Below are 14488 nucleotides of genomic sequence, written 5' to 3'. Positions count from 1 at the left end.
CTGTGAAAAGCTGAAGGTGGAGTGATAAAAAAACTACAGAGGCCTTCCAGGGAGTGTTTAATAAATATACTCGATACATTACTTAATTATTATTTTATTTTTTTATTATTTTTTTAAAACGGCACAAACCCTTTAATTTTTTTTTATGATAGTCAGAGAGAGAGAGAGAGAGAGAGAGAGAGAGAGAGAGAGAGAGAGGGGGCAGAGGCATAGGCAGAGGGAGAAGCAGGCTCCATGCACCGGGAGCCCAACGTGGGATTTGATCCTGGGTCTCCAGGATCACGCCCTGGGCCAAAGGCAGGCGCTAAACCGCTGCGGCACCCAGGGATCCCCTTAATTATTATTTTAAATGATATAAAGCAAAATCTCATGAATAATTTACTCATGTTTTCAGATCCTTAGTGAAATTGTGAAAATTCATTTTTTAACTTATTTTGAATATGCATTCTTTCAGATCACTTCCAATATAGATATGTTTGCAGTTTGTTAGAACTTTTCATTTGATTAAATACGTGACAGGCTAATTAAGGAAGTTCTTTAAATTTTTGTTTTGATAGTGAAAGCAAATTGAATACGTTGGTACAGAAGCTTCATGACTTCCTGGCACACTCATCAGAAGAATCTGAAGAAACAAATTCTCCTCCAAGACTTGTGATGAACCAAAGCACAGGTAAATTGAAGAATAATATGCAATATCTTCTGGTTTCTTTCCTATTTATTTTTGGGAGGGAACAGATATTGAAGGCTTTATTAGCCCTTCTGAATCTAGTGTTTAGCTAATATCTGGTATTGGAGATTTTAATTTAGATAAGTAAAATGGCAGGTTGTTTGGTTATAGGTGCTTAGAGAAGGATGCACTATAGTTTTATTCATAATGGAGATATAGAGTGGGTGATAAATGTTCAGTATAAAAAATAGGTAGTAGAAGAGGTGGAAGCAGTATAGAAATGTGTTATTTTAGTTATTTATGTATTATGAGTTACATTTTTACATTGATAGCTTCTCCGAGTAGAATTGGTGCATATTTTTTTTAAATAAAAAGAATAATTCCTTTATGTTTCCTTTTCTCCTTTTTAAAAGTATCCTGTATCATGTGATGATCATTTGTTTTGAGGTTTTCAAGGGTAGCTACATATACAAGTTGAATACACTCATATGTACACATACGCATCACAAATGCAGTATGTACAAGAAGTATAAGAGGGGTAGACTGCAGTGAGAAGTGGCTGCACAGTTTGTATTCCCAGGAACAGTGCACAGGGGTTCCTTTTTCTTTATATCCTTGCCAACACTTGTGGTTTGTCTTTCTTTCTTTCTTTCTTTCTTTCTTTCTTTCTTTCTTTCTTTCTTTCTTTCTTTCATTCTTTTTTCTTTCTTTCTTTCTTTCAACACTTGTGGTTTCTTGTGTTTTAAATTCATCCATTCTGACAGGTGTGAGATGATATCTCAATGTGGTTTTTAAAAAATACTTTATTTATTTATTTATGAGAGAGACAGAGATAGAGGCCAGAGATGTAGGCAGAGGGAGAATCAGGCTTCCTGCAGGGAGCCCAATGCAGGACCCAATCCCAAGACCCCAGGGTCACGATCTGGGCTGAAGGCAGATGCTCAATTAACTGGGCCACCCAGGCGTCCCGCATTTTGGTTTTGATTTGCATTTCCCCTAATGATGAGCAATGTTGAGCACCTTTTCCTGTTGGCCATCTGTAGGTATTCTTTGGAAAAATGTCTGTTCATGTCTTTTGCCCATTTTTAAATTGGATTCTCTGTTTTTTTTTGGTGTTGTATAAGTTCATTTTTAAAAATATTTTATTTATTCATGAGAGACACAGAGAGCCAGAGACAGAAGGCAGAGGGAGAAGCAGGTTCCCTGGGGGAGATCCTGATCCTGATGTGGGACTCATTTAGTCCATTTAGCATTTAGTCCATTTGCATTCAAAGTAGTTAATAATTATTGCCATTTTAAAAAATTTTTATGGTTTTTGTAGTACTTCTGTCTTGCTCTCCTCATTGTTTCATTCTGTTCATTGGTGATTCCTTTCTTATATGTTTTGCATATCTATTACCAGTTTTTGACTTGTAGTTATCATTATGCTTATATATATTATCTTCTGCGTATAGCAATCTATTTTAAGCTGGTGGTTGATTAAGTTTGATTGGTTGGTTCTGAACGCACTAAAGTTTTACTCCCTCCTGACATGTTTTCCATATATGGTATCTTATTTTTCATCCTTTTATTTTGTGAATTCTTTTAAAAAATTTTTCAGATGTATTCTTTTTAAATTTAATTTAATTTAATTTTTAATTTGAATTCAATCTGCCATCATAAAGTCCATCATTAGTTTTGGGTGTAGTTTTCAATTATTGATCAGTTTCATATAACACCCGTTGCTCATCACATCATGTGGTCTTCTTAATGCCTGTCACCCAATTACCCCCTATCTCCCCTTCAGCAACCTTTAGTTTGTTTCCTAGAGTTAAGAGTTTCTTATGATTTGTTTTCCTTTCTAATCTTTCTCCCCATTCAGTTTCCTCCCTTTCCCTTATGATCCCTTGCACTATTTCTCATATTCCACATATGTGTGAAATCATATGCTAATTCTCTTTTCTCCAATTGACTTATTTCTTTTAGCATTTTTTTAAAGATTTTATTTATTTATTCATGAGAGACCCAGAGAGAGGCAGAGACACAGGCAGAGGGAGAAGAAGCAGGCTTCATGCAGGAACCTGATGCGGGACTTAATCCCAGAACTCCAGGATCACACCCTGAGCCCAAGGCAGACGCTCAGCCACTGAGCCACTTAGGCATCCCATAAGGCTAGTTTTGTAGTGACAAATTCTTTTAAGTTTTGTCTGTCTGGGAGCTCTTAATCTATTGCTCTACTGTGACTTGTAGCGTTGTTGGTAGAATACTCTTTTTTTTTCTTCAAATTTTTTTTTTCTTCAAATTTTTATTTAACTTTTAGTTAACATATAATGTAGTGTTGGTTTAAAGTGTAGAATTTAGTGATTCTTTACTTACATATAGCACCTATTGCTCATAACAAGTACCCTCCTAAATACCTATGACTCATTCAGGCCATCCTGTAACCACCTCCATCCATCAACCCTCAGTTTGTTCTCTGTCATTAAGAGAGATGGTTTATTTTCCTCTCCCACTTTCCCCTTTCCCATATATTCATCTGTGTTGTTTTTAAATTCTACATATGAGTGAAATAATACAGTATTTGTCTTTCTTTGACTTATTTCACTTAGCATAATATACTTCAGCTCTAGCCATCTCAGTGAAATGGAAGATTTCATTCTTTTTGAAGGCTGAGTAATAATTCCACTGTATAAATAACATATCTTCTTTATCCATTCATCAGTGGATGACATTTGGGTACCCAGTAGTGCAATTGCTAGGTCATAGGGTAGGTGTATTTTTCTCTTTTTGAGTAACCTTAATACTGTTTCCAAAGCAGCTGTACCAGTTTGCATTCTCTTCAACATTGTAAGAGTACCTTTTTTCTGCATCCTTGCCACCATCTATTGTTTCCTGTGTTAATTTTAGCCATTCTGACAGGTGTGAGGTGGTATCTCATCATGGTTTTGATTTGTATTTCTGTGATGAGTGATGTTGAGCATCTTTTCATGTGTCTGTTAGCCATCTAGATGTCGTCTTTGGAAAAATGTCTTTTCATCCCTTCTGCCCATTTCTTTTTTTTTTTCTTCTGCCCATTTCTTAACAGGGTTATTTGTTTTTTGGGGTGTTGAGTTTGATTAAGTTCTTTATGGATTTTGGCTACTAACCCTTTATCACATATGTCGTTTGCAGATATCCCTCTTTTTCCATAGGCTGCCTTTAAATTTTATTGTTTCCTTTGCTGTGCAGGAAGGTTTTATTTTGATGAAGTCCCAGTAGTTCATTTTTCCTTTTGTTTCCTTTGTCTCTAGTCAACATGTCTAGGAAGAAGTTGCTACAACCGACTTGAAAGAGATTGCTGTTTGTGTTCTCCACTAGGAATTTGTTGGTTTCCTGTTTCATCTTTAAGTCTCACACATTTTGAATTTCTTTTTTGAGTATGGTGTAAGAAAGTTGTTTTTCTGCATGTTACCTTCCAGTTTCCCCAACATCATTTGTTGAAGAGACTGTCTTTTTTCCATTGGATATTCTTTCCTGCTTTGTTGAGATTACACAAAGAGTTGTGCGTCCATTTCTGGGTTTTTTATTCTGTTTCATTGATATGTGTCTGTTTTTGCACCAGTACCGTACTGCCTTGATCACTACAGCTTTGTAAACATACAGCTTGATGTCTGGAATGTGATGCCTCCAGGTTTCGGTTTCTTTTTCAAGATTGCTTTGGCTATTCGGGGTCTTTTCTGATTCCATACAAATTTTTAGGATTGTGTTTTTAGTGTTGTGAAGACTGCTGCTGGTATTGTGATAAGGATTGCATTAAATGTGTAGATTGCTGTAGGTAATAAAGATATTTTAACAGTGTCCTCCAGTCCCTGAGTATGGAATGTTTTTCCATTTCTTTGTGTCCTTTTAATTTTTATTCATCAGTGTTTTATAGTTTAGAGAGTATAGATCTTTTACCTCTTTGTTTAGGTTTATTCCTAGGTATCTTAGGGTTTTTGGTGCAGTGTAAACAGCAACGATTCTTTTTTTGTTCCTGCTACTTGATTATTGGTGTATAGAAATTATTATAGAAATTAAATTGTTTTTATATTCTACTCCTTTGCTGAATTCACGTATTCTGGCATTTTTTTTTTTGTGTGTGTGAAATCTTTCTGGTTTTCTACATAATCATCTCACCTGCAAATAGTGACAGTTTGACCTCTTTGTTGCCGATTTGGATGCTTTTTCTTTCTTTATTGTGTCCCAATTGCTGAGACTAGGACTTCCAATAGTATGTTAAATAGTAATGGGAAGAGTGGATATCCTTGTCTTGATCCTGACTGTTGGGAAAAAGCTGTCAGTTTTTCTCATTTGAGGATGATACTAGTTGTGGGTCTTTCACACGTGGTCTTTATGATGTTGAGGTATGTTCTATCTATACCTTTTCTGTTGAGCAAAAATGGTTGCTGTATTTTGTCAAATGCCTTTTCTGCCATCTTTTGAGAAGGATCATGTTTCTTATCCTTTCTTTTATTAACATGGTGTATCACATTGATTTGCATATATTGTACCACTCTTGCAGCCCAGGAGTAAATCCCATGTGATCATAGTAAATAGTCGTCTTAATGTATATGATTAAATTTGCTATTGTCTTGAGAATTTTTGCATCCATGTTCATCAGGGGCATTGGCTTCCTTTTTAGTGGAGGTCTTTGTTTGGTTTTGAAATGAAAGTGATCCTGGTTTCAGTAGAAGGACCTTGGAAGTTTTCCTTCCGTTTCTACTTTTAGAGCAGTTTGAGAAGAATAGGCATTAACTCTTCCTTAGATATGTGTGAAAATTCTCCTGGGAAGCCATCTGGCTCTGAACTTTTGTTTTTTGGGAGATTTTTGTTAATTGATTCAGTTTCTTTGCTGGTTCTCAGTCTGTTCAAATTTTCTATTCCTCTTTAAGTAATTTGTATGTTTCCTGGAATTGATCCATTTCTACCAGTGTGCCTGGTTTGTTGGCAAGTAATTTTTCATAACATTCTGTTATAATTGTTTGTGTTTTTATGACGTTGGTGGTCATTTCTCCTCTTTCATTGGTAATTTCATTTATTTGGATCCTTTCTCTTTTTTTTGAAGGGTTTTTATTTATTTATTGATGAGACACAGAGAGAGGCAGAGACATAGGCAGAGGCAGAAGCAGGGTCCTTCTGGAGAGCCTGATGCAGTACTTGATCCCACATCCTCAGGATCACACCCTGAGCCTGAAGGCAGAGGCTCAACGACTGGGACACCCAGGCGTCCCTCCTTTCTCTTTTTTAAAGTCTGGCGAGTGGTTCATCAATCTTTAATTCTTTCAGTGAACCAGCTCTCAGTTTCCTTTTGTCTTATTCTCTTGGTTTTTTTTTTTTTTTTTTTGTTGTTGTTGTTGTTTGTAAATCCCTTGTTTCGACTCCAATATTTATTATTTCCCTTCATTTGCTGTCTTAGGATTTTTTGCTGTTCCTTTTCCAGCTCCTTGAGGTATAAGTTTAGATTTTTTTTTAAAGATTTCTTTATTTATTCATGAGAGACAGAGAGAGGCAGAGACACAGGCAGAGGGAGAAGCAGGCTCCAAGCAGGGAGCCCTACGTGACACCCGATCCTGAGTCCCCATGATCACACCCTGGGCTGAAGGTGCCACTAAACTGCTGAGCCACCCGGGCTGCCCAAGTTTAGGTTTTTATTTGAGACTTTACATCCGTCCGTCCTTCCTTCCTTCATTTATTTATTTTTAAAAGATTTTTATTTGTTTATTCATGAGAGGCACACAGAGAGAGAGGCAGAGACACAGGCAGAGGGAGAAGCAGGCTCCATGCAGGGAGCCTGACGTGGGACTCGATCCCGGGTCTCCAGGATCACACCCCCAGCTGAAGGCGGCGCTAAACCGCTGAGCCACCGGGGCTGTTCATGTGCTTCCTTTTTTTAAAAATTTTTTTTTATTGGAGTTCAGTTTGCCAACATTTAGCATGATACCCAGTGCTCATCCCGCCAAGTGCCCCCCTCAGTGCCTATCACCCAGTCACCCCAACCCCCTGCCCACCTCCCCCTCCACCACCCCTTGTTCGTTTCCCAGAGTTAGGTGTCTCTCGTGTTTTGTCACCCTCACTGATATTTTCACTCCTTTCCCTTTATTCCCTTTCACTAATTTTTATATTTCCCAAATGAATGAGACCATATAATTTTTGTCCTTTTCCGATTGACTTATTTCACTCAGCATAATACCCTCCAGGTCTATCCACGTGGAAGCAAATGGTGGGTATTTGTCGTTTCTAATGGCTGAGTAATATTCCATTGTATACATAGACCACATCTTCTTTATGCATTCATCTTTTGATGGACACCGAGGCTCCTTCCACAGGTTGGCTATTATGGACATTGATGCTATAAACATCGGGGTGCAGGTGTTCCGGCTTTTCACTGCATCTGTATCTTTGGGGTAAATCCCCAGCAGTGCTATTGCTGGGTCGTAGGGCAGATCAATTTTTAACTCTTTCAAGAACCTCCACACAGTTTTCCAGAGTGGCTGTACCAGTTCACATTCCCACCAACAGTGCAAGAGGGTTCCCCTTTCTCCACATCCTTTTCAACATTTGTTGTTTCCTGTCTTGTTAATTTTCCCCATTCTCACTGACGTGAGGTGGTATCTCATTGAGGTTTTGATTTGTATTTCGTTGATGGCCAATGATGCAGAGCATTTTCTCATGTGCTTGTTGGCCATGTCTATGTCTTCCTCTGTGAGATCTCTGTTCATGTCTTTTGCCCATTTCATGACTGGACTGTTTCTTTGCTGTGGAGTTGAATAAGTTCTTTATAGATCTTGGATACTAGCCCTTTTATCTGATAGGTCATTTGCAAACATATTCTCCCATTCTGTAGGTTGTCTTTTAGTTTTGTTGACTGTTTCTTTTGCTGTGCAGAAGCTTTTTATCTTAAGTCCCAGTAGTTCATTTTTGCTTTTATTTCCTTTGCTTTCATAGATGTATCTTGCAAGAAGTTGCTGTGACCAAGTTCAAAAAGGGCATCCTGTGCTCTCCTCTTGGAGTTTGATGGATTCTTGTCTCACATTTAGATCTTTCATCCATTTTGAGTTTATCTTTGTGTATGGTGTAAGAGAATGGTCTTGTTTCATTCTTCTGTGTGAGAGTGTCCAATTTTCCCAGCAGCATTTGTTGAGGGAGACTGTCCTTTTTTCCAGTGGATAGTCTTTCCTCCTTTGTCGAATATTAGTTGACCATAGAGTTGAGGGCCCATTTGTGGGTTCTCTATTCTGTTCCATTGATCTATGTGTCTGTTTTTGTGCCAGTACAAGTAAGCTTTCTGCCCTGTTTTGTCTTCTCTTTTTGAGATCCCTATTATGTAAATATTCTGACGCTTGGTTGTGTTGCTGTATTCCTTAAATCTGTTCTCATTTTTTATTCTTTTCTTTCTCTTGTGTATCTTAATTACCTTCCAGTACTCTTTCTTCAAGTTCACTGATGTGTTTTTTTGCTTCGTCTAATCTACTACTTATTCCCTTTAATATATTTTTAATTTCAGTTATGGAGTTCTTCATCTTTGCTTGGTTCTTTTTTTTAACGTTTTTTTAAAATTTTTATTTATTTATGATAGTCACACACACACACATACACACACACACACACACACACAGAGAGAGAGAGAGAGAGAGAGAGAGAGAGAGAGAGAGAGAGAGAGAGGTAGAGACATAGGCAGAGGGAGAAGCAGGCTCCATGCACCCGGAGCCCGACGTGGGATTCGATCCCGGGTCTCCAGGATCGCTCCCTGGGCCAAAGGCAGGCGCTAAACCGCTGCACCACCCAGGGATCCCTGCTTGGTTCTTTTATATATTTTATATCTCTTTTTGGGGGTTCTCAGATCCTCCACTCTTCTCAATTCTAATGAGTATCTATATCTAGGACTATTATGTTAAATTTTCTCTCAGGTATGTTGCTCATCTGTGTTTTCCTTCTCTTCCTGTCATTTTTTGATTTTTTTCATTTGGGGCATAATCTTCTGTCTCCTTGTTTTGTCTAACGCTCTGTTTCAATTTGTGTGTGTTAGGAAAGACATTTCTGTCTTCTGTACTTGTTATTAGTGGTCTTATGAATAAGACGTCCTCTAGTTCCCTACAGTGAAATGTTCCCTATTCACCAGAACCTTACACTTCAGGGCTGTCTCCTGCACGTGTTGTGTGTACCATACTGTTATGACTGAGCCACATTTTGTTTCAGTGCAGTCGGATCCAGTGTGTCTCATTGCCCAATATGGGTAGAGTTTGGTCTCTTCATTGTTCCTAGGTCAGTGTGGGGATTGCTTGTGCTTGTGTTGGCTTATATGAGAAAATTTGCAGGACACACTCTTAACTACAGTGTTCTTGTATTGTCGCCTGAGACTTGCATAAATGAGAGGGGCCTGCCATCATACCATTTGTCTGCCCTCAGCCGTCTGTGGGACTGCATTTCAACTAGTCTGTGTGCTTATTTGTCTATTCTCCCAGGGCATGAGTCACTTTGGATTGGTTCTGGCCACTTTCAGGTTTGCTTGCATAATTCCAGGTTTTTTTTGGTGCCTCTTTAGGTGGACCCTTGCTGGGGTTGGTTTTCAATGGGGCAGATTGGAAGAGGTAGGTGAGTAGGCCAGGCCTGTGGTATTAACAAGGCATGCACTAATATGCTCCGGATGGGACCTGGAGCTGCTTTGGAGAATTCTTTTGGTGGGCATGGTGTGCTGTTTGCAAGCTAGATGGAAAGTGTTCACTGGTTCCCAAAAGTGCCATGATATCTGGACTGGAGATTGGGGAGGTAAGTGGTACCTGCCCACTCTTGTTATTGGAGTAGTCTCCTAAAGTTCCCTTCCCTTCCTGTGCAGGTTCTGAGATTAGTAAATAAACCAGTTTCCTTACTATATACCTTAGGTGCTTTTCAAACTACTGCTTCTATGTGGTATCTCACCAGGGTGATGTCTCGTGCAGGCTCTTTAAAGGAGAGACTCAGTTTCTTCTTGCCCTGTGGTTTTCCCAGAGCCCAGCCTAGATGATTTTTAACATTCAAAATGTTGAACCCCACTGATTTTAAAAATTTTCAATGTTGAGTTCCTCTTATTTTCAAAGTGAAATGTTATTAAGATTCATCTTTCCAGCGCAGGGCCTGCGTGGTTGGAGAGCCTGATGTGGGGTCTGCTCCTCTTCCTTCTCTGTGCTTGCAGTTTCCCTTCCTCCTGCAGCGAGTCTCTTGGGTCAGTTTTTTTCCTAATCGTGTCTATGACCTTTCTACCATTTTCTTTGTGGCCTCTTCTCTATGAGTGCTGTGGAGAATCAGTTTTGCCAGTTTTTGGCTTGTTTTCTGTGTTATTTACACTGATACAGGTGTCATCTAGGTGTTTCCATGGGTGGAGGGGAGCTTAGGACCTACCTACTCTATCATCTTCTCCTAAAGATGATATTGATACTTTTAATTCTAATTTGTTACCACAGATTTAATGGTAATCTTCTTCTTTTTGTATTTTAACTTCTCTCTGTAACAGAGAGATCTGGTCCTCTTATCCTCAATTTTTGTACTCATTTGCTCCGTCCTCATGGTATCTACCTAGTTTCAAATTTGCTAACCATACAATTACAACAAAGAAACCTAACTAGCATTAAGTATTTGTTTTAAGCTTTCTTTGTCTTTAGCATGATGTTATATTGTCAGGGTTCTGCGTCAAGTAGGTTGTTAGGAGAATTCTGCCTCTGGTTGTGGCAGACTAGCTTCATTTGCTTCCACAGGCAGATTATCTCCCACAAACACCATTTACAAACTTTGGCCAAAATACTGAAAACAGTTATGTGAAGGAACTGTAAAATGACAAAAAGCAGACACAGTTGGGAGGGGAGTTGACACATGGAAAAAGGAAATACTATTAGTGAAGTCCCAGTTGTTGTGCTTTTTTTTCTTTAAGGAAAGTGCTGGTTAGCTCAGTGAGTAGCTGTTAAGACTTGGATAGAAATCTCCATTCATATTGGATTAAGTATGAAGAAATTTAAGGGGACCCTAGTAGCTTTTGTAAAATGAGGGAGAAGATTCCTTTCAGAAGAGAGCTATAAGTTAGGAACTCCAAAAGCTGCAAAAACTCTGACTGTATCTGTGATTTAAATGTTCAAGTGTAGTCCAGAATCCAGGCAGCTCAGTTAGTGGTAAAAAAAAAAAACAGTAGAAACCTTTTAGTTGCTTCCAATACAGGGTAAATAGTTTTTGGTTTGATTTCAGCTCAGTTAACTATCTCCTCATAACAGAAATATCAAACTCTTTGGAAGAATATAATGGGCTACAGCATCTTCACTTTATCTTTCTAAATGACCAGTACCAATCCAAAATACTAGATAGATGAAGAAAGAAGAAATGTGACCTGTGCTCAAAAGGAAAGACAGTCAATTGAGACCAATCTACAGGTGACTCAAGTGTTAAGATTCTCAGACAAGAACATTAAAGCAGCAGCTACAACTGAGCTCAAGCACAAAAAGGCAAATACATTTATGATGGACAGAGAGATAGGAAATCTTATCATAGACATAAAAAACTGTAAAAACCCATTTTTAAACTCTAGAACTAAAAATTATAATTTTTGAGTAACAAATTATTGTACTTAATGGGAGATTAAAGGCAGCAGTATAAGTGTCAGTGAATTTGATGACGGACTAATAGAATTTATCCATCTGAAAACAGAAATCATTAAAAAAGAAAGTGTACTAGGGTAGCCCAGTGGCTCAGCGGTTTAGCGTTGCTTTCGGCCCAGGGCGTGATCCTGGAGACCCAGAATCGAGTCCCCCGTCCGGCTTCCTGCATGGAGCCTGCTTCTCCCTCTGCTTGCATCTCTGCCTCTCTCTCTGTGTGTCTCTCAGGAATAAATAAAATCTTGAAAAAATAAAAAAAAAGTGTACTGAGCACTTGTTCTTCATAGCCTTTCCCCAATAAAACTGTATAGTCCTCAAACACATGAAAAGAATAAGAATGTGTAACCCGTGCTCAGGGAAAAAAAAATCAATAGAAATTGTCAATGGGCCCAGTGTTTTGTTGTTACCTATATACTAATCTTGCATATTTCGTTAGATTTTTAGCTAAATTACTTCTGGTATTTGGGGTGCTACTTTAAATTCTGTTGCTATTTGTATTTTAAATTTTATTTGCTTAATGCAGATATGTAGGAATTCTCTTTATGTTGACCTTGAATCCTGTGGACTTGCTGGAGGGAGGATTTTTGTTCTCTTTTTTTGTCTTGTAGATTCCTTGGAATTTTCTACTTAATCTTGTCTGAAAATAGGGACAGTTTTATTTTTTCCTTTCATCTGTGTGCATTTTATTTTATTTTATTTTTATTTATTTTTTTTCTGTGTGCATTTTAATTCCTTTTCTTGCCTCATTATGCTGGGCAGGAGTTTTTGTATTTTCCATTTTTATCTTGAAGAAGAATGGTGATGGTAGACCTTCTCTTGATGTTTCTGAATTTGGTGGTAAAGTATTCACTTTTTTACCATTAAGTATGATCGTTTCTCTATAAGTAGTTTTTATAAATACTCTATCAAGTTGAGAATGTTTCCTTCTTTTCCTAGTTTTCTGGCAGTTTTTTTACAGCGACATATATATTTATATATATTCAGATAATTATAGATTCACATGCAGTTGTAACAACTAATATAGAGGTCTTATATATACTTTGTCCATTTTCACCAAAATGATAACATTTTATAAAACTATAATATATTACTGTAATCAAGTTATTGGTATCTACCAGTCAGACTCAGACTTTCTACGTTTCCCTTGTACTTGTGTGGGTTTACTAAGTTTTATACAATTTTATTACTTGAGTTGATTCACATACCCACCTTCACAGTCACATATCCACCCTCACAGATTACTCATCTTGCCCTTTCATAATCATACTCACCTCCTTAGCCTGACTCCTACCCAGGCCTAAATCCTGGCAATCACTAATCTGTCCTCCATTTCTAAAGTTTTATCATTTCAAACATGTTACATAAATGGAGTAATATGAATGTACATATTAGGATTTGGTTTTTTCACTTCACGTAATTCTGTAGAGATTCATCTTGATTTGCAGCATGTACCAGTAGTTATTTCCTTTTTATTGCAGTGTAGTAGTGTTCCACGGTATGGATATACCACAGTTTCTTTAAAGGATGTCTGGGCTGATAACATATTTGAGCTATTACAAATACAGCTGCTCGTGAACATTTGCGTGAACATTTTCATTTCTCTAGGATAAATGCCTGGGAGTGCTGTTGGTGGGTCATACGATGGTAGCTTGTTTAAGATACTTGTAAACTGTAAAGTGAGTTTTAGAGAGGACACACTACTTTTATATTCTCAAAGCAATGTATGAGAGATGCAGTTTCTCTGCATCTATACCGGCATTTGGTATTACCACTATTTCCTTTTTAATTTAATATATTCTGATAGTGCTATCTTGTGATTTTAATTGGCATTTCCCTAATGACTAATAACACTTTTAACACTGTTATTGAGATATGATTTATATAGCATAAAATTCACCCATTCACAGTATACAATTAAGTAGTTTTTGTATTTTACAGATATGTGTAACCATCACCATAGTTAATGATATAACATTTTTATCACCTCAAAAGAACCCCCTCCCCCAGTCCCAAGCACCCTCGCAAATCTACTTTCTTGGCTTTATGGATTTCCCTGTTTTGGACTTTTCTTATGAGTGGAATTGTGTAATACGTGATCCTCTGTGACTGGCTTCTTTCACTTAGTGTAATGTGCTCAAAGTTTATCTATGTTGTAGCATGTTTTAATACTTCATTCCTTTTATGGCCAAATAACATTCTCTCATATTACATTTGTTTAATCTGTTCATGGATATTTGTCTGGTTTCCCCTTTTGGCTATTATGAATAATCCTATAAACATTTGTGAACAAGCTTGTGTATGGCAGTATATTTTCATTTTTCTTGGGTATATACTTAGGAGTAGAATTGCTGGGTTATACGGTACTTATGTTAAGTCTTTTGAGGAAATGCCAAAATGTTTTCCAAAGTTGCTGCAACTTTTTATATTCCCACTAGCAATGTATGAGGATTCTGATTTCTCTGTATCCATGCCAACAATTATTATCCAACTTTTTGATTTTAGCCTTCCTAGTGCATGTGAAGTAGCATCTCATTTTGGATTTGGTTTTCATTTACCTCATGGCTAATGATATTGAGCATCTTGTCATGTGCTTGTTGGTAATTTGTGTATATTTTCCTTGGACAATTGTCTATTTAGATCCTTTGCCCAAATTTTATTTGGGTATTTGTTTTTATTATTGATTTTTAGAATTCTTTATATATTCTAAACTTTTTATTATGATTAAATATACCATTTTAATCAATTTTGAGTATACAGTTCTCTAGCATTAAGTACATTCTTAACATTGTGCAAACATCACCGCCTCCTATCTCTAGAAATTTTTAAAAATAATTTTAAAAGATTTTAATTGCAATATAGTTAACCTACAGCATTATGCTACTTTATGGTATACAATATAGTGATTCAACGTTTTTGTACATTGAATAATGTGATAAGTGTACTCTTTATTTTCCCTTTTGAATTTAAAAAAATTTTTTTATTGGAGTTCAATTTGCCAACATATAGCATAACACCCAGTGCTCATCCCGCCAAGTGCCCCCCTCAGTGCCCATCATCCAGTAACCCCATCCCCCTGCCTACTTCCCTTTCCATTACCCCTTGTTCATTTCCCAGAGTTAGGTGTCTCTCATGTTTTATCACCCTCACTGATCTTTTCACTCATTTTCTCTCCTTTCCCTTTATTCCCTTTCTCTATTTTTTATATTCCCCA

The 14488-nt window shown here is 37.4% G+C and overlaps 1 protein-coding gene across 4 annotated transcripts in view; it reads left to right on the top strand.

Annotated features, from left to right (window-relative positions):
• ATRX (ATRX chromatin remodeler) overlaps window positions 1–14488 on the top strand; it is a 304453-nt gene that overhangs the window by 58133 nt on the left and 231832 nt on the right. For all 4 annotated transcript variants that reach the window (XM_055337613.1, XM_055337612.1, XM_055337611.1 and 1 more), the window contains exon 2: window positions 558–670. In XM_055337613.1, the coding sequence (XP_055193588.1) occupies window positions 558–670 (113 nt within the window). The remainder of the gene's footprint in view (window positions 1–557; window positions 671–14488) is intronic.

Source organism: Nyctereutes procyonoides, unplaced genomic scaffold, assembly GCF_905146905.1.
Source record: "Nyctereutes procyonoides isolate TBG_1078 unplaced genomic scaffold, NYPRO_anot_genome, whole genome shotgun sequence".
Classification (NCBI taxonomy): domain Eukaryota; kingdom Metazoa; phylum Chordata; class Mammalia; order Carnivora; family Canidae; genus Nyctereutes; species Nyctereutes procyonoides.
This window is presented reverse-complemented; position numbering and strand designations above follow the sequence as displayed.